Source organism: Oryctolagus cuniculus, chromosome 2 (genome assembly GCF_051225735.1).
Source record: "Oryctolagus cuniculus isolate XC-2025 breed Fujian yellow rabbit chromosome 2, ASM5122573v1, whole genome shotgun sequence".
Classification (NCBI taxonomy): domain Eukaryota; kingdom Metazoa; phylum Chordata; class Mammalia; order Lagomorpha; family Leporidae; genus Oryctolagus; species Oryctolagus cuniculus.
In genome coordinates, this window is record NC_142868.1 from 19,031,472 (window position 1) to 19,053,009 (window position 21,538).

Genomic DNA, 21,538 nt, shown 5'->3' on the forward strand with positions numbered 1-21,538 from the left:
TTTCCATTGGTTCACCCTCCAATGGCCGCTGCGGCCAGTGCGCTGTGGCCAGCGCACCACGCTGATCCGATGGCAGGAGCCAGGTACTCATCCTGGTCTCCCATGGGGTGCAGGGCCCAAGTACTTGGGCCATCCTCCACTGCACTTCCAGGCCACAGCAGAGAGCTGGCCTGGAAGAGGGGCAACCGGGACAGAATCCGGCACCCCAACCGGGACCTGAACCCGGTGTGCCGGCGCCGCAAGGTGGAGGATTAGCCTAGTGAGCGGCGGTGCCGGCCTCAAGCAATATACTTTCTACGTGACCTAGTGTAAATTATTCTTTCAAAACTATACACTTAAAATTTAGATGTGATCCATGCGGTTGTTTTAATAATTTTGTGACATACACCTGAAATGCTTAACAGATCTTAATACAAAATAATTACTCAATGCCTAATTTGAATATTTACTGTATTCTGAACTTGCCATTAGTACCTTAACAATGGGTAAAACTGTCTCCCTGCATAATGCTATGTCTTCTTAAAATATTTCCAAATGTGCTTTAATTTTACATTGCTTAATTGGACACTAATATTTCACACCACTTTTAATCACAAGTCTTGTTGGTTTGTAAATAATCGATCATTTCTGTCACTGGACCCAAGAAACTCTCAATTCCTGAATTAGTAGTTTTGCTTCTTGAGCTAAAAAAAACTTCATCAACATCCATTAACGATTGTAGTAAGATGTATTCTTTCCCAGCCTCTGGATGGCAAGATCACTATAATTTGCTCCTAAATTTCGGCTGACTTGTGATTCCAATTTAGCCAGAATTATGAAATGTCCCTTCAAATTAAGTAACCACGGCAGTTCTTGCACTATCTGCAGGATGACAATATATCCCATTAGCCTTGCTCTACAGATTTCAGTGAAATCCAAACTCATTTGTAATGGTCCCACAACTGGAGAGCCTGCCCTTGATCAGCACCTACAGAGTCAGAATGGAAAGGAGGCATTAGAAGTCAGTAGACAGCGTTAACTTCCCGAAGGCTCCCTGTCACTTTTAGATAATGGTAGTTACTTCTTGGATTGTTGACAGTTCCTCATCATGAATCAAGATACTAAAGAGAAAATTAGGGGACTGCATCACCATTTATGAGCTGTCACGTGGGAAGGTAGAAATATTAGGTAAGTATAATGAGATTCCATGTTCTCAAAGGGAAATAATTGGATTTAAGTACCAAAGTGTGAAACAGTTGATGATTTTCTCCAGGAAAGATAGTTTTAAGAGAGGTCAGGTTAAGGTAGGGAGCACTGCAGGTGTTTCAAGTCATCCATCTACTCTATGCCAAGTTTCTGAGCATTCATATTTTATACCAGGAATCCTTTCTGCTGCTTTATAAAAATTATTTTTTAAAATTGAGTGAATTTGGATTCTGAAAGGTTCAGTAACCCGTTCACAATCACACAAGTAGAAGTGGAGGATTTCAGATGAAACATAGGTCTTCCTGTCTTTAAAATCAATATCAGGTGGGCTACTAGACTAAAAAGCAAATATACCAGATTCTAGAACATTTTACCTTGAAGACAAAGTCTTGAGAGGGATGTTTTGTAATTCTATTTTGAGTTCAATTCAATTCTATGTGTAATTGTCTAGTAACTTCTACCAAAGACTTCTATCCATGATCAAAAAAGATTATACACCCTCATGAATATGCCTGAAGGATTTATGGCCAGAATCTCTTTGTATTCACATTGCTGGCCTACTGCTTCCTAGCTATATGAATACAGGAAAATGTACTTAGCTCATCTAACCCTGGTTTCTTCATCTGTAAAATGAATATAAAAATAATTACCCTGCATAGTTTCCATGAAGATAAAACAAGGTGACATATAAAAGCAAAGTACATTGGCTGGCACAATGTGTACCCAAGGTGGCTACTTCTATTGCTTTTTTTTTTATTACAAATCTGTCTTGTAAGTTAACAGCATCTAAATAAAGCAGTTGAGGGGCTGGCATCGTGGCACAGTGAGTTAAACCACCACATGTGACACTGGCATCACATGAGTACCTGCTCAGGTTCTACCTGCTCTTCTTTCCACCCAGTTTCCATCTAATGCACCTGCAAAGGCAGTAAAAGATGGCCCAAGTGAGCTGCTGCCACCTACGCACATGATCCAAATGGAATTCCTGCTTTCTGGCTGTACCATGACCCAGTCCTGGCTATTGTCATTTGGGGAATGAACCAGTGGATGGAAGATATATCCATATCTCCTTCAAACTCTACACTTCAAATAAATAAATTCTTACAAAACAAACAGTTGAATAATTCAGTGACGATGCTTTTTATTTGAGGGGAATGGAATAACCACACACAAAACAGTACTTATTCAGGACAGAAAAGTTTGAACTCCATCAGACCTCATCTAGCATTGAGAAGACATTCTAAGTAAACAGGGATATTAAGTGGATCAGACCCATGACACTAACGGGAGCCATTCAGCAAGTAGATGGTAAGGAGAATTCTTACCTCCTGCATTAAATATATTTTTCTGTTCTTATTTATTCCAAATACCAGAAAAATCTTGCTAAAATTGATGATTTAACATTGGCTAAAGAGATGTAATTGGTACTAGACATGACAAAAAATATTTTGGACATGTGAACCATCCCAATAATTTTATTTTTCTCTCTCAGAATCTGATTCTCCTATTCTTCTAAACCCCTGTTCAGTGGCTAGCCTAGCAGCATTGCACCTTTAAAAAAAAAAACTATTTCCTCAAGGATAATTTCCTATATTCAAACCAATGAATTATTATGGAAAAATCTTGCCAATAATGAACACAAAAATATATAAAAGTCACCGAAGTCTTGTAATCCATACTGTCTAGTATCTTTTGGGCATGCATCCCAAGGAGCTGAACTTGGCTTTATGTTATTCAAAGCCAAGACACCTCAGGGTCACAGTGACGGAGCTCCAGTACACTGAGAAGCCACTCCTGACAACACGACCCCCATTCAAAAAGCTGTCTCACGTTAGAGCAGAAACATTCAAATGACTTTTATGGAATTATCTCCCCACTCCCTGTAGTCCTATCACTTTACTTCCTCAGCTGAAGGTATGTATATGGACCTCGAGGAAACCAACCTATTTATCTAAGAAGTTTCTATCCACCAATCTTTCTTGGGGAAAGGCTTTTATGAGGAACTTGCAGGAAATGAATCCATCAACTTCCTTCAATATCACCTAAGATAAGAACGAGAGAGACTGGTCTATGCTCTCATGCCAGAGAATTTCTACCCAAATGTCCTTGGCAAACATCCTGAGCGCTCTTACTTCTCCCCCAGGCCAGAGACTGCAGCCTGAGTCCAGTGCTCCTCTCATTCTCCTCCAGAGTTCTCTGCTGTCCTTCTTTCCTCCTCACCACCTTGCCTTCCTCTGCTACAAGCAACACAAGCCTCCAAAACTGTCGAGATGCCAGCTATGCTGTGTCTGTCTTCTTAGTATCACTTTTTCCTCAGCTTGGTCTGGACCCTTTGTCACAGGTTTCCTTCTCCCTGGCATTTTTCTCCCTATGCAAACCTCTAGTTGGGATCTCATCCAAAAGTAATTTTCAATTTTTCAAAAACTCTTAGAGCAAGCAAGATAAGCTTGGAAGGCAAGTCTTGACATTCAAAGCATCCTGGAATATTCACCCCAACTGAATTCGTATTCCCGAGATGTTTGCCTTTCTCTTCTTGTTAGCAGACGGTGTCTAGGGTAGAGAAAAGGGAGGCACAATATGCTTGCTGATGTTGGTCTTATGAGACTGGTATTTTTGTGGGAACAGGCTGTTTGTTTACAGATAGGGCCCTTGGGATGCTTACCATTGGTAGTTGCTGTGGCAGCTCAACACCACCTTCAGCAGGGATTCACAGGCATCCTTTTCTCCATACCTCCCTCCTGTCCTCCCTTTGCCTGGACCCTCGTTACCAAGAAACAGAAAACCAGGACGTTATACAGACTTCTTTGTCAATAGAAAAGCTCACTTTCAGTAGTTAAGCCTATGTTTGCAGGATTGCAGTGACTTGTCTCCATTTCGAAATTCCCCACTCCACCAAAGCCCAAGACAATCTACTCCATATTAGATCAGTCTTCATGTTGACTGTGCACCTGATACCACATAGTCCCATAGATCATGCCAATTCCTTCCTTTCCTGATCAGCTGTTGGTTTGGAATTCCAAGGCAAGCTCAGTGTGATGTGGGTTAGAGTGAATAAATAGTCAACTGCCATTTGGTACTGTGGCTACTTTCTACTGTGCCTGAGAAGAGGAGACAACAGTATCATTGCCTAACCTCAAAGGCTCTGTCCTAGCACCTGACCGGCTGAGCCTTTCTGTTTTTCATTCCCTGCTCTAACCTTAGTCTGCTTAAGCACCTAGCACCATTCAACCACAGCAAACAGTACTCTCATGCCCCCATAAGAATATGTAAACCAAAAGCTTATTATGTCTGAGTCTTCCTGTATTGGACTTTTGAGATATGACAGGAGCTTGAATTAGCCTAAGGAGAGATCTAAACGGACCAACATTGAGAGATACACCGAATTCGATGCATTACACTCTGGATCTTCCTTAGAAGGAAACTTCTCCAGAAGCATCCGACTTTAAGTAAATATATAAGTAGAGATATTGTAAAACAAACCACCACTGTAGTAGGTCGGAGCCCTGGAAAACCTGGTCTTTGTCATCTCTTGCCTACTCCTTCCCATCACTTGGGGAAGACAGAAGGAAAGAAGATTGCTGTCACCTCATGCCCATAAAATATAATGACTAAACAAGTTAAAGACAATCACAAGATCCCAGGCATCTGGGCCTCTCAGTTTTAAATGACTGTGGACTCATTTAAGCATTTTGTTCACAGAGGGCCGAAAGTCTATGATGGATCATGCAAGTCAGAGTTAAGTAATGGTTCACCATGGCCTGGTTAATAGTTAGACAAGCTGTTCACGTTTGATTAGGGTTTTCTTTTCCATTGCTGTAATTGTATGATAATTAACTCAACAGACTTACATCTCATTTGGGGGAAATACGTACATTTTGAAGTTTTGGGAGTAACAGATTCCACATGCCAAGAACAAGTCTTAAATTACACTGTGGGTCTCCCGCCCAGCCATAAAGCTTGCACCGTAAGGTGTGTGCCTTGTGAGTTTTTGTCTCTGAAGGAGCTGGTAAGTTTCCTTAGCTCCGACTTCTTCCAAAGGCTCTATGCACAAAAGTGCTCTACACAGACATCTGTTGATAGATTAGAATTGCCAAGTGGCAAACAGCATGAACACCTAATGTAATCTCACTTTGGAGTTCAACTTGAGATGGAGCACATGAGGCTTCCCAAAAAGAAAAAAGAAAAAAACCATTAACATAGGCACCACCTCACGATCAGGTGCTTTACATAATGGAAAGAAATTCTTTTAAAGCAGATGGCAAAGCATCAGCGTGTGTGTCCAAATGAAGCCATTTATAAATTGGCCACACTGATAACCAGGGAGAGCTCTTCCCTCCTCTGACCTCCTGTAAATATGCTTCCATCACACGTTGCAGCTGATAAGTACGTGTGGCCTTGCAGCCCTGCTCAGTCCCAGAGTCTGTATCTTTAAAGAGAGAAGATGCTTTAGAGTAAGGAGCTACCTTTGTCACCTCCCAATCTTGCTAGTTCTGTGTTAGTCCATGGTGCCTAATACAGAGTCATTCATTTAGCTACCATGTCAATGTTATTTTTCTAAAAAACTACTCTTGACCACTGCAAAGTTTTCTCTATTGAGAATTTAGTTTTTGACTTAGCAAAACAAAGGACTCAGGCATTAAAATGATTTTCCTTGTCCCACTATTCATGGAAAGTAAGGATAGTGTGGCTAGATTATATCCTCTAATTCCTGGAATGTGCTTGGTCCATGACTTATTCTTAGTAAAGAGCTTTGAATAAATAATCTCAAAGACAATTGCTTTTCTCTTTTACCATAGATCGTTTATGCTTGATAAACAGGATGCAACTACTGACTTATCTCCTACCTAAAACTTCAAATTGTTTTCCTTCCACATTTCAGCAATCTTCCACATTGGGATTTGAAAAACTAATCATAGTCTATTAGGATGTCAATAAGGAGTTTCAGAAAAGGGTCAGGTGGTAAGTGAGGGAGCAGAACGCTAAGGTTCGTGAACGGCCAGTATAATCTTGCCAGATGAAGTAGAGACTGAACAAACTGTCAGTCTTAACTGGTGTTCATGGCTGACAATGTCTCTTCTTCCACAAGTCATTGGATCTTAGACTCATTGAAGAGACTGACCATCAAAACAGGATTGGTTTTGTGGTCTTTGTCTACCAGAGAATTCTAGAGACCCAGTATTTCTTATTACGATCCTTGATATTGAGTGATTTGGATGATTAATGATATTCCCTGCTCTCCTACTACTTTGCCACACCTACTCTCACACCATGAATTTGTAGATCTTGGTTTGGATTTTTCCCCTTCTCTCTTACCCATTTCCACCCTATCTTGAAAGAGAAATCCTTTTCTTTATGGTACAAATCTGGTTGCAAAGACTTTCTCTTATTTCTTCTTAGAATAACTAAAAAATGACATTTTGAACAGGTCCTTAACAGTATGGAAAAGCAACAAGGTAGCATGCAGGCTACATATAGTTCATTGGATCAGGTGTAATTTTAAAAATTTATCCAAAGAGATGCAATGAAGGGCTCCCAATAACCACAATTCTCTGTTCCTAACATAATTACATTCTTTTTTTTTTTTTTTTTTTTTTTGACAGGCAGAGTGGACAGTGAGAGAGAGAGACAGAGAGAAAGGTCTTCTTTTGCCATTGGTTCACCCTCCAATGGCCGCCATGGCCGGCGCGCTGCGGCCAGCGCACCGCGCTGATCCAAAGGTAGGAGCCAGGTACTCATCCTGGTCTCCCATGGGGTGCAGGGCCCAAGCACTTGGGCCATCCTCCACTGCACTCCCTGGCCACACAGAGAGCTTGCCTGGAAGAGGGGCAACCGGGACAGAATCCGGCGCCCTGACAGGGACTAGAACCTGGTGTGCTGGCGCCGCAAAGCGGAGGATTAGCCTAATGAGCTGCAGCGCCGGCCCATAATTACATTCTTGATGATGTTTGGCAAAGCCATCACTGGTTTTTCCTTACCTACAGGGTGTCAGCTGTGATGCCCAGGAGATACAGTCTTGCCTCTCCAGCACCCACATATAGAACCATTTATTATTTCTTCCCAGGTATAAACGCCAACACATCTGATAATAACACTTGCAGGTTCAAAACTTATGGACCCCTAGGTCCTTCCCACATAGTTCCTCTTTTATAGTAGAGGTTAGCCTGCTGCATAAATAATTTGTCAACAGATATCCTACCTGTAATCCCCTTGAGTAATCTGGTCCTTCCACTCTGGGTAATACCAGTTCCTCACATATCTAAAGGATTCTAAATGACTCACTTACAAGGATCACCATTACCCAAAACCCAGAGAAGCAATGTTTCACTTACCCACCTAACTGTACAGTTACCAGACAACCTTAAAAGACATGTGAACTACTTTTTTGGAGATATATTGGGTTTCAAAACATAGGTAATGGTGCTTACAATGCCCTAGTAGTCATTTTACTGAGTTAAAGGACTATAAGTGTTACACATGTGACTGCCCATGATAGTAACCATTATACTTTCCACATACTTGTTTATGTTTCTGACTCCTTAAAAACCAGGAGCCTCTTGAAATCAGGGATTGTGTCTTCTTAGGATTTTTTTGTCCTCCCTTAACATGCACAGTGTGCCACTGTTTTGCTTCAGTAAATATTTTATTATCAAATGAACTCGTGAATTAAGTTGGATATTAGATATGCTTTCTATGGCAAATACTATTTAAATTTAGATTAAGAAAACGTAAGCAAATTCAGGTAAAGATAGTGACTGAGTGTCCTAAATGTATATTGAATGTGTGATATTGTCTTAGGAACACAGGATGGAGGATGAAAACTTGGCTTTGAATCTTGCCCTACCAATAAGTTCAACCATGATAATTTGAAAATATATTAACTTGATATATTGTCTAAAAAATGGGGATAATTCTATTTCATCAATCTATTGTGTTTATAAAGACCTTCAAATGAGCGTGCCAGTAACTATTCATTCATCCAAAGTTTCTGTTGTCACTGATATATCAATGCAACAATAGTGGGCAGAAAACAACTGAGAAGGTGCTGGTTAAGAGGTGCCTAGAAGTTAAGCAAATTATTTGAGGCATTTATGTACAGACTTCTGGGCTCCAGGTTGTGAAGAAAAATTCCAAGGAGCCAAATGGAGTCCTCTTATGCAGAACTGAAAGTTTTGAATGAACAGGGATGCAAGAACTCTGCAATGAGACCAGAGCAGAAATGTTACATGATCACCAAAAGAATAGGTTGAGTAGGGACAAAGAGTAGTGACTCATATTATTATATAGAGATCTGAGGCTCAGAAACAGACAGCACGCCTTTATTTCAGGCAATGGGTTCCTACTAAGCCTCCTTGAATACAGAAAGAATGCAGACTATTGAGTCAGAGAAGTAAAGAAGTTAGAAGCAGATCAACAGAGATCAAGATGGCACTGGGGTGATGGTTTGTAGTTAAAGATGGCTAATAGAATATCCTACCTGGCCAGACTGTATCATGTGACACACATTCGGTCACTCATCAAATTGAAATCATTTTCAAAGTGAAATCATATTTGCATCAATTCAAATGTACATCCAAGCCCAAGATGTAGTGAGCAATCAGAAATGTAGGCTCAAATGCCTATAGCCACATGGAACAGTAAAAAGAGATTTGAAAAAAATACCATAGGAAAATGAAGTTATAGACAATCCTCAAGGCTAAGCCGACCTAAAGAAGTGTGTCCCCAAATGTGTTCTTCCTAGTTCTAAACTCTCCAGGAGCCCCAGGAAAAAAAATTCTGTGTTGAAGTAACTAGGAAATGCCACATGCTAAACTCCTTTTAGAGAGTTCTATTATATGAGCAGTATAAACTTGTGCTTGTAGTTATTTAATCTACCATCTCCTAATTCTATAGGGTCATCATTTTCTTTTCATAGTACTAATATTCTATGAAGTAACTTTGGGAAATTTTGGTCCAGGACCACCCACCCATATTATATGTATTTATCCTCAGGTATTTTTTTATTATAACAATAATATCTGGGAAAAGTTCAAAGGTCAAGTAATGTATAGCAAACATCAATAAAAGAGTCTCATGTTCTATGTGGTACTTAGAACCAATGGAAGTTAAGAAGTGCGATTGAAAGGAATGGTAGCTAAGAAGATTAATATTACTAGAATAATACTTTTGAAATATTAGAACTCAGTTATTTTAACTATTGCATCTCTCTTCTTTTCAAAAATATAACTATTTGTCTCAAATACATGTAACTGAGGTCTTACATTATATAACACAGTATTAAGCACTTTTTTCCCTTCTCGCATCAATTATTACTGATTGCTGTCAGTTCAGATCTCTTGCTCTGTGTTAATTCAGCTGCTGCCTGTTTCTTCCAGAAGCAGCAACATTTTGAATGGAAACTGGAAAACAACAAAAGCAACTTCTTACCTGTGGGGAGCAACTAGGACTAGACTAAGTTACTGGAATTAAGACTTATTCTATGCATCTGCTCTCCCACAATATGGCGCTGGGAGAGGAGTAAACAACTTCTACACAGCTGCCTCTTGCCAACTTGACTGATGAGCTGCAGGAGCTGATCCTGCTCCTGATTGGAAGAGAGCAGCGTACTCAGCGTGTGGGTAGCAGAGTTGGGATTGGTGGAAGAGGACTATAAAGAAGGAGAGAGACAACATGCACCAGGAACATCCGGATAACATCTGAGCAGCCCCCGAGAGAGCCAGCCGGCGGTGTGCCGCTCCCCCGCAGAAGTGGGGAAAGTGGCAGGGGGAACCACCCTTCCACGGAGGTGGAGGGGTCGGCAGCCAACCCGGGAAGGACCAGCAGCAAACCCAGGAAGGGCCAAGCAGACAAAAGAACAGCGCAGGGTCCAGTGTCATTCCTCCACGAAGAGGGGGAGCGACACTTACCTTGATACAGGAAGGAAGAGTTAGATCCCATAACAACAACAAATCTGGAAACTGAAAAATTAAAAGCAACCCCCACCTTCCAATTCCAACATTTCCATCCCAGTGACACCAGAGTCATTTAAGATCTTTCACAAAGTTGAGTTCTCCAGATTCAATGTTGAGTTTTCAATTGTTGGAGCCCTCTCCACAGAACCTCAAACTCATCTCTGCCTATCTGATGGCTGCATTTGGGTGTCAAAACAAAATTCTTCACTGAACCCTCTGCTATATAAGCTGGGTATCAACTTCCTTCTCCTATAATCATTCAGTAAATGCAGGAAACAGTAACCCCATTTTATCATTGCTCACCCAGAAGCCTTGTGGTCATCTTTGATTTTGTTCTTCATTCTCATGTAACACCTGCAACTCTGCAATAAATCCTGTCAGTTCTATCAGTAAAATATATCCCCAGACTACTGTGCATGCCACGGTTATTACATACTCAGACAACTACACTATCTTCCTAGCAGACATGTATGTCGCTTCTATCCATTGATCCTTCTAATATATTAGTTTTCTAAGACAGGCTTTCTACCAGCTTGCTGACTCACTCATACTATTATTTCAGTATTAAGATGGCTCTGAAGGTTTCCATACTTTAATCTGCCACCCCACCTTGTCACATATAAAATTTTCCTTCTATCCATGTCTCTTCCCATTCACTCATTTCTGGCCTTCATGATCTCTCTGGAAGATTTAGGAATGCTCCCACTTCTCAGTGAGGATTAGATGGTTCACACAGAGGCCTCACAGCAGTGCCTCATTGCATAAGTCTTAAGGTTGTATCACCGCTACTTGGAGCATCCTTGTCTTTTGTTACTGTTGATTCTTTCTTTCTTTTTTTTTTTTTTTTTTTTTGACAGGCAGAGTGGACAGTGAGAGAGAGAGACAGAGAGAAAGGTCTTCCTTTGCTGTTGGTTCACCCTCCAATGGCCACCGCGGCCGGCGCCCTGTGGCTGGCGCACCGTGCTGATCCGATGGAAGGAGCCTGGTACTTATCCTGGTCTCCCATGGGGTGTAGGGCCCAAGGACTCAGGTCATCCTCCACTGCACTCCCTGGCCACAGCAGAGAGCTGGCCTGGAAGAGGGGCAACTGGGACAGAATCCAGCACCCCAACTGGGACTAGAATCTTTCTTCTCTTTACAGTTTCACTGCATTATGTGCTGTGATACTACTTTATACAAATATTATTTGTATTCAGGAATGCCCTCTCAGGCCATTTTCTCCAATTATTCCCACTGCATAAATATTTTCCCCTGGTAACTATCTGATCTGCAGCTTTTCTGTCTTAAATCTGCAATAAAATTATATGATTGGTAAACTTCTTTCTGATCACAATAATAAATGATACATGTTATCATATACAATAATCAATGATACATGATGTGGTGAAAAAACAAAGAAACCAAAATAGAAAGTCACGGGGGTTCCAAATACTTGTGAAATAACATTAATTGGTACTAACCATGAGCAAGACATGGCTGTCATTCTTTATTTAAATTGATCATTTAATCTCTAAGACAGATAATGTTATTAATTCCAACTTTTTGATGTGAGACTTAAGATACATAGAATCTACTTGCCTGTACAAGGTCACACAGTTGAAGATGAAGCTTGGATTTGACCTTAAGTATTTTTAACATGAGAATGTGTTTATTCACAACACATTCTATGTTATTTCAGTGTTTTTAGGGCTCACTTTTCACTGATTCAGCAATGTTTAGTTGAGTACCCAATATATAGCATGCTGTGCTTGTGGGGGAAAAAAAATCGAGAAGTCAAGGTTCATGTCACTCACAGGCCTGCAGACACTGGTGAGAACTTTAGAGGTTGTTGTAAGCACGAGAAGCCACTGGAATGTCATGATCTCATTTATATCTAATAAGGATACTCTGGCTGCCGAGTGGAAAACAGACTGTCGGGGGTGATAGAGAAATATCAGAGGCCAGGTTATTGCTAAATGCTAGACCATCGAAAAGGTAATGGATGAGATGGTGAATGGCGCCTGTGTTGGAGTTGGTGAAATGTAATCATATTCAGAATGTATGTTACAGGAAGAGCTAACAGGATTTGTAGATGAACTAGATAAACTCATGAGTCCCACATTCTTTCAAATCGCCATTATGTTCTACAACATGAATATTCCATTGCCGATTTACTCATTCCCTGTATTCAAAATAAAAAGTATGCTAGAATGTCCACAGTCATGGTTCTTTATATTCAACAGATTGTGTCTATAGAAGTAGGAAATGAAATTGCTTGCTCATAGCATACATGAAAGTTTAATCTTTTTTTTTTTTTTTTTTGACAGGCAGAGTGGACAGTGAGAGAGATAGACAGAAAGGTCTTCCTTTTTGCCGTTGGTTCACCCTCCAATGGCCACCACGGTTGACGCGCTGTGGCCAGCGCACCGCGCTGATACGAAGGCAGGAGCCAGGTGCTTCTCCTGGTCTCCCATGGGGTGCAGGGCCCAAGCACATGGGCCATCCTCCACTGCACTCCCTGGTCACAGCAGAGAGCTGGCCTGGAAGAGGGGCAACCGGGACAGAATCCAGCGCCCCGACCGGGACTAGAACCCGGTGTGCCGGCGCCGCTAGGTGGAGGATTAGCCTATTGAGCCGTGGTACCAGCCAAAAGTTTAATCTTAATAGATGCAACCTGATAAGTCTCCAAACAGTATACCAATTAGCCTGTGCCAACTGTAATTTTTTTTTTTTATTTTTTGGACAGGCAGAGTTAGCAGTGAGAGAGAGAGAGAGAAAGGCCTTCCTTTTCCGTTGGTTCATCCTCCAAATGGCCGCTATGCTGCGCCGATCCGAAGCCAGGAGCCAGGTGTTTCCTCCTGGTCTCCCTGTGCGGGTACAGAGCCCAAGCACTTGGGCCACCCTCCACTGCCTTCCCGGGCCACAGCAGAGAGCTAGACTGGAAGAGGAGCAACCAGGACAGAACCCGGCACCCTAACCGGGACTAGAACCTGAGGGTGCTGGTGCCACTGGTGGAGGATTATAAAAGTAAGCCACGGCCCCGGCCAACCAGCTGATATTTCTTAACTCCAGTTTTTTTTTTTTTTTTTTTTAACAACAGTGTATACCAATGTGATTTCCATGTGATGCTGAAAATAGGCTTTAGCCCTGTTTTTTCCAGCCCATCTACAGATTATGCCTGGATTCAGTCTCAGTTGTTCACTGGTGCTAATATGAGGCTTGTTACGTCATCAGCATCCCCTCATCTGATAGTTGCAATGTCCAAGCAAATTCCCACTTGCTATAGTCCTTCCTAGGTGAAGCTGACAAGTTACAGAATGAGAGGAGGTGTGGTAACTTTCCAAGGAAATTGTAACTGCTGCATTTAGCTCCTCTTGTAAATACCTGAACCCAGGGAGAGCCCTCACAAGTCAGGTTATTTCCTTGTCAGGAGAGTGTCTTTTCACAGCCTTGGTGCAAGGTCAGGCAGTGCCTTCAGGGGCTGTTAAGAACAGGTTGCCCTATAATTAACTGATTTGCTACAATACAGTAGCAAGGCATGTGTTTCCTCTAACCTTGAATATCACCCAGTACACAGGTGCTCATTGACCTGTAAGTTGAGGTCTTTCAAGGGAAAAAGATAACTGTGCCCAATCATCTTTCTCATGAAGGTTTCATAGCCCTCCACTATCTAGCACACTCACTCATAGACTGGCTATCATAACAGACTGTAGACTTTCTGATAAATAGTGCCTTGGAGAGTTTCTGAACTTTCTCTTATTAACCCTTTCAACCTCGCATGCCTGGGAGCCAGGCAGAGAGGGATATATTATTCTAAGTTCACTGAGGTCAACCTGAGGAATGGAAAGGTTAATTAACTTGGCCAAGGTCATTGAATAGGTTGCAAAGAAAGCAGAGAACAGAATTCAAATCTCTTCAATGGTTTCCAGTCTAGTGTGGGAAAAAAAGTCTGAGCCTCTAACTCTATACTGTTTTTTTTCCTCTACAATTTGGCTTCTCATGTCACATAGAGAAAATGGCACTACTCACGTGAACAATGAGGGTAAATGGATGAAGATGCCTGTCGTCCATGGTGATCAGCTTTGGGACCCAACCATCTGTGGTCCTGGCAGGCTGAACTGTGGGATGAAGGTATGAGAATCTATACCAACTGTAAGCCATTTCAGCAAACTAACGATGAAATATTCTGTGCTCCTATACAGTTCAGCTTCTTGCAAAGAACAACCTCCCATAGCTTGAGATTACACATGAAAGCCTAGCAGTATGCCAAAAATTGAGATTTTTACGCATGCTGAGGGAATCCTCCAGGCCACGGTTTCATAATGACCTCTATGTAGGAGGCCAGGATTTGGAAGAGGTAACCAGGAACTGGGGACACAGCCCAGATAAGGATGAGCCACTGCAGGATCACGAAAATGGCAGTTGCACAGAGAACAGGCATCTGATTAGAAAGCCAAGTCTTAGGAGTTGGTGCCCATGCATGTAGAGTGTTACAGAAGTCAAGGACGTCTTCAAGACTGTTTAACCTTTTGAAAATTGTCCTGAATGCCACGTTCTCAGTATTTCCACATATCATATTAAATCTTATATCATTATCTTTCTAACACAAAAATGCAATTGCACTTTTTGTGAAAGTTTTGATGGTTTCTTATCAGGTGTGGGAAAAAGTCCAGATTCATTTCTCTGGCGTATGAAATCCTTCAAAACCAGGCCCAGGCATAAGTCAACATATTTTTGTCTCAACACTGCTTCTCTTAAAACTGGACCTGCAAGCCCTACACCAGGATGAGCCTTCTGCTCTCAGAAGGAGATCTGCCGTGCCTTCAAGAGAGCCTTAGTTGTTCCCTTTGTTCCATGCCTGGCAAACTACTTCAGATCCTAGTCAAATGTCATCTTCTTTAAGATTTTTTTTTCTCAAAAGCTATCTAAAATATGAAAGTTTCCCCTCCCTTTTCCTTCCAGAGTACCCATATATATTAACTGATTATTTACTTATGTTCAGTCTTTCCCATGGAGAGAGATCAATGCTAAGACTTTTTACATGGGTATGCCACAAGTGTTTGTTGAGAGAATTGAATAAATACATTAACCATACTTAAAGACCAAGAAAATGACAAAAGTTTCCATTCTCAGGGGTGCAGGTGGGCCAGATTTTAGGTGAGTTGCTTTGTATCTTGGAGCCCTCCCTAGAAAACAAATGCAATGATACCACCTTTACAAGATTGATGTGAGGTCAGTGTGACCCTAAGACTCATCATATACAAAGATATTTGGTAAATACTTATTCCTTCCTAATTTTCTTCATCAAAGACATTGTGAATAGTATCACACTTCTCTCATAATACCAGGTTTTTTTTGTTTGTTTGCTTGTCCAAAAAAAAAAACAGAGTGGACAGTGAGAGAGAGAGAGAGAAAGGTCTTCCTTTGCCATTGGTTCACCCTCCAATGGCCACCACAACCAGCACACTGTGGCCGGTGCACCACACTGACCCGAAGGCAGGAGCAGGTGCTTCTCCTGGTCTCCCATGGGGTGCAGGGCCCAAGCACTTGGGACATCCTCCACTGCACTCCTGGGCCACAGCAGAAAGCTGGCCTGGAAGAGGGGCAACTGGGACAGAATCCAGCGCCCTGACTGGGACTAGAACCCAGTGTGCCAGCGCCGCAGGTGGAGGATTAGCCTAGTGAGCCGTGGTGCCGGCCTCATAATACCAGTTTTAATTCACATTAGTCTACTCTATTATAAAGTTCACACATTTACTTTGTGGTTATTTATACACATGAACATAGCATATTAACTAATATGAACAGCTAAATCTTTAAGTTTAAAGATTTTAAACAAATTTGAAAATATCATCCCCAAGAACAAGTGTCCATACAGAAATAAGTATGAATGGCTAAAGATTAGGTCATGCTACAGTAATAACTTGAGATGTGATATAATTTGCAGGGTAAGAGCTTGGGCTAAGAGCAAGAAACAAGCCATTATTTGAATTCAGACAACATCCCTTAAAAGACTAAATTATTACACTTTAATTTCCTTGACTATATCATGGACATAATAAATGTATTTAACTCAGAGTTGTCGTGAGGACTGAAAATGACACTGAAAGTAAAGCCCTTGGCACAAAGCCTAGCACATAGTACGCTCAATAGCTGTTATTTTTATGGTTCCAATCATTATTATTATTTCTTTGGCTTTCACCCAAACCTGCTATTGCAGACACTCAGGCCCCAGATAATCTTACTCACCTATTCTGAGCATCTCCACAAAGGACCCCATGTACCTATGAACAGATCAGTCTTCACCAGATAGGGAGTGAACACAGGAAGGGGGAAACATTGGTTCTTAGCAAAGAGAGCACATGGCCACTGCAGTTCCACCCAGGAAACTGGGTGATTCTTCTTTATAAGAAAAAAAAAAATCACTGGTGCCAAATATATAGTCATCTTTTCAACCCTCTGCCACCCATATCCCCTCACATGGCCACGTGTAGTCACCACCAATCTTCAACCTGGGTATTTTTAGTGTACAACAGTTCTTGGAGAGCCAAAGTAACACGAAGTTTGTGCCCAAATGGAGAGAATGGTTTGCCACCATCTGTTGTGACACACTTGCAACCCGGCACACCAGTGGTTTTGCTTTGTAGCCCAATATCTTGTACCTGTCAGTGTCTAGGAAGCAAAAATTAAGATTGTACTTCAGAGTACAATCGCAATGATTGAAAGGTTCTGCTGTTAGAACTATTGTTCGTTCTTTCCCATTAGCCAATCCAGATTACTATATGAAACCAATGTGTTTGTCTCTCTTCCCTAAGAAAAAGTGACTCTTATTGGAGCTCCTCAAACCTCCCCACTCCAGTTCCATACAGTGAATCTGACCCTTGTGTATCTGAATCAAATTGGCTATCAGTAAAATCTCTGTTTCATCTTTTATGTTAGAAAGAATATCATAACTTTCCCTCCTTGTCCTATTATTCCGTTACTAACAGGAATCCTCCAGCTCAGAGTCCATCTCTGAGCTCTTGGCACCCTGTAGAACACCACACCAACCTCAAGGGAACTCATGTCCCCAAACTGAGAGCTCAGATGGGCCTTGGAGTAAGACTGTATCAGGGGAATCCCTCTGATGTTATGACTTGGTAGAAAGATGGATTTCTGGCATGTTCCTTTCACCCTTTTCTCGAACACATGTTGACACGGCTGATTCCCCACAATGAATGCATCTTAAGGCTTAACATGATTCCCCTGCTTCCAAACGATCCGCCTAGGAGCGTGGTCAAGGACTTCAGTTTTTAGTCTGCCATCTGCCTGTGTCTTTGCCTGTTAAATGTGGGATTCTATTCCATGAGGAAAAGGTTTCCTACATGTTATGACTGGTGGATACCATGTTTCTTCAGACTGTGGGCATGGGGAAGAGAAGATTTGATAAATGTTTCTTGAAGATAATGACTCGCATGGAAGTATAGCTTTGTTGGAAGAAATCTGGGGTTATCCAAAGGCATTCAGGGCATTCCAGATAATAAAATCCATTCGATTAGTCCCCTCCATGTACTTCAGCATTTAAAAGTAATGCATCCACATAAATTATTACATTCCATATTCACACCAATTAAAAATTCCTCAGATAGCTCAGTCAATGGTCCATATGTATTATAGTTCTAGTGACTTTCATCGCTTTCATAGTTGCAAGTCAACCATATGCAGCGACATAGGCTGTGCCAGAAGTACCAAAATAGTTTCTGGAAATGAATGTCTCCAAATTGAGGCACATAAAAACACCTGTTAATTTAAAATATAAGTTGACTTGGCCCAGTATTAGTTGAATGACATGAAGCTACTTTCTGAAATGCAGGGAAATCAAGAGCTAAACACAGTGGGCAAACATTCAACGCTAAAATAATAGGGTTAAGCCATGTTATTATTATCTCCCCATTCACATGTTTTTTTTGTTTTGTTTTGTTTTGTTTTTGTTTTTGTTTTTTTTTTTCCCATGAAACAAGTTGAGCTCATTTTGATTCTCTGAGATCCAGGGGTTTCTGAACCTCATGTTTGTTATACTCAAAAATCACCATAAAAAGGAAAGAATTACTGATGCTTGCTATAACACGGATGGACCTCAAAAATACCAGTATCATAAAAGCAACCAATCACAAAAGGTGGCACAGTAGATGATCACATTTGTATAAAATCTCCATAGAAACAAAGTGATTAGTGGTTACCATGGTCTAGGGGAGGGAGGAATACAAAGTGACTGCTAACAGGTACAAGATTTCTTTCAGGATTTTCAATTTTCGATGAAAAATTCCAATATCAGAGTGGGGACGGTTACGTAACACCATGAATATACAAGAAAACCCACAAAAACAATAAATTGTGCACTTGAAAAGAGTGAAATTTGTTGTATAGGAATTATTCCCCGAATAGAATAAAGCTGCTCTAAAGGAAAAACAAAAGACCCATCAGGATGTAGTGTCAAGAAGAGCCTAGGAGTGGAGAAGGATAGATCATGGCAGGAAAGGATGTACTCTGGTCAGAACCAAAGTCTTCAGAGCAACAATACTAGAATTTCTCATTCCTGAGCAAGCACCCACCATATAGCCTGGAATCATCTTTGGACCTCATGGTATCCCTTCCCACCATTCAAAAAGCGACAGTTTTCAAGTTACTAGATGTTTGCTTTCTCTTTCTTTGTTTCGTTTCCTCCCTCATTCGATTTTCTAATAATTTTGAGTCAGGTGGAGAGGAGTCCGCCTTGCTTGTGCTGTTCATTATGGAAATTGATTTGACCCTCATTTGCATCTATTTGCACTGCCATCAAGCTGATTTAGAATCAGAGGGTGGTTGCAACCTCCTCTGAAGCTGGCAGATTTGCTCTAAAAACAGAGCCCTGGAACTTTCCAGCCAGCTCCGAAGAACTTGTTCTCTTGCCCTTTTGGTTTCTGTACAACATGGGCAGAGTTTCAGAAAAATACAACTCGTGGTAAAGGAAAGAAAGAAAACCTTTGTTGCTGTCTGCTATAAATAGTCTCCATTCCCCTGCCTTCTCTCCAAGCTGCTGGTCAACCTTGCAATCCTGGGTTGCACATCAGAAATAAATACACTGGTCTGCAGAGCAGGTGGCCCCAGGCAAGCTTACAAGCTGGCAACTGGAAGCAAAAGACTTAAATCTTAAACAATCCAATATGGCCTGAGCACAGCAATTATCCATGCTGTACTGACCCATAGGTTCTTCGGTAGCCCCGGGAAGGCACAAAGTACAGTCCTGCAACCTGGAGTCAATGCACCAAGATGATAAGGTGCTAGGAAAGTGCAGGTTTTACCTGGCTTAGCCATTCTTCACTCCCCTCTTTCATTTCCTTTCTTCTGCAGCCCTGGGCTCATTCCTTACTTTCTACCTAGGTCTATACCTCTGTGCTATTTGGTCCCTTCCTGTGTCCTACAACTACCACCATCCCTCACCTTCCCAAGCAGCCTACACTCTTGGGAAAGGAAATAGCTTTATTGATATTTATGATCAGAAAATATTAAATTCTCACCATTAAAAATCAGCTCATATAAAAAGGGAAGAGGGCATAAAAATTGACTGTATTCTCAAAGAAATTCACCCACAGATTTCAAATTCAAAGGAATTTTTTTCCAAAATAAAACCCATGAGATTTATCTAATTTTTGCTTAGAAACCCATCATATGCATTTTTCCATTTCAATAAATATAGATCTACAGTACCAATTTTAGCACTATCTATAAATGTACCTATAATTTGGACACTTAGTTTCTTCTTGAGACACACACACAGACACACAGATAACATACAGTTTTTTTAAACCTCCAAATTTATCCATGAGGCACTTATTTGGTCCTCAAGTTATCCAAGTTTCCTCTGTCACACCTGACATCTGGGCTTCCTGCTGCCCCAAACTGCCTGCTGATCAGAAGTTATCCATCCTAGGCCCTCTTCCTCTGCACAGTTTTCTGCCTGATGGTAACTGGAAAACAGTAATGAATGAAGTAAGCCGATGGATTAATCAGTACAGTGGCTTTTATTTAGTTTCCACAGATAATTGGAACAGAAATGGGCCTTAGAAATAGCCTGGCACAGTATTTCCCCAAGTTGTCATTTCATAAGAATCTGGGAGCGGGTGAGGGCAGGGTATGAATATAAGAACTCTGATGACCCCAGCTCAGAGACTTCAGTATGATTAGTCTGGAGCAGGGTCTGCAAAACTCCCATTTCATAAGCATTACATGTGATTCTTTCCACCAAATTTCAGCTGATTTTGCCCATTCTCTTTTGTTTTAAATGAAGTAACAGAGGAGCAGGTACTTAGTCTGTGACATCTACAGGAACCATTAGGGATAGACTTCGGGTATTGTCCATATTTCCCCATCCTCAAGCCCATCGTCTTTACACTGCTCTAGGTACTGACTCTAGGGGGAAAATTATTAGAACAAAGCACTTCTGAACAGAATACTGAGGCAGGAAGGATTCTTGCCTGGAACATAGGGTCAATTCTGGAATGAATTCAAAATGGTCTAAAGGGATATTGACTCTGAGCCAAGAATGAATCTTTTTATTTCCCCTCAAAAATACACTTTCATATCCTAAGTGAGTGTGTGTTCATGCATGTGGCTTAGAAAAATAGTTCAACACGATTACTGACACCAACGTAAGAATAAAGGGTTTGAAGAACTATTTCTAGAACTGTCTCCAATGAGGAAAAAAAAATACCAGTGTAAATGCAGAAAGACTAGAACTAATTGAAAGCAAAGTATTCCTTTTATTTGAGTCTATCTTCATCTGTACACAGCTGCTTCTGCAAAATTTTCAACTTGCATTGGAAAAATATGTGTAACACAGAAGACTCCTCAAATCAATTCTCAGTAGGGGGCTAGTTACCGGGCCTGGGGGCTCAGCTCAGCTCTAGGACTTGTGTCTAGTTAGTGCCTGGCAGAATTTTTAAAATTCAAGACCTCACAAAGATTACAAATGTGGTTATTTAAAATGTTCTATGAAATACCAACAGTGATTAGCTCTTCCAGTGGGTATGACTTGAGGTAGCACAACCCATTGTAGAAGGCAAACTAGCCTCAATGGTTATCAAATCCAAATGTTGGAATGTCAACCCCCTATACCTCAGAATGTGACCTTATTCCAAAGTAGAGTCATTGCATGTGTATCTAGTTCAGTAAAATTAAGTCATACTGGTATAGGGTGGGTCTTAATGGAACACAACTGATATCATTAGTAGAAGGCCAGATCTGGACACAGAAGTAGACACACACACACAGGAAGAAGGCCATATGGAGATTGGAGACATGCTGCCACTGGCCATGAACTTCCAGAGTTTGGGAGAGTGGCTTGAAATATTCTTCCCTAGAGACATCAGAGGAAGCATGGCCTTGCCAGCACCTTGATTTTGGAAATG

The 21,538-nt window shown here is 41.3% G+C and overlaps 1 protein-coding gene across 1 annotated transcript in view; it reads right to left on the reverse strand.

Annotated features, from left to right (window-relative positions):
* LOC149127698 (uncharacterized) overlaps positions 1-21,538 on the reverse strand; it is a 241,801-nt gene that overhangs the window by 194,976 nt on the left and 25,287 nt on the right. Inside the window, exon 2 of the mRNA XM_089326852.1 lies at positions 14,142-14,230. Within this exon, the coding sequence (XP_089182978.1) occupies positions 14,142-14,230 (89 nt within the window). The remainder of the gene's footprint in view (positions 1-14,141; positions 14,231-21,538) is intronic.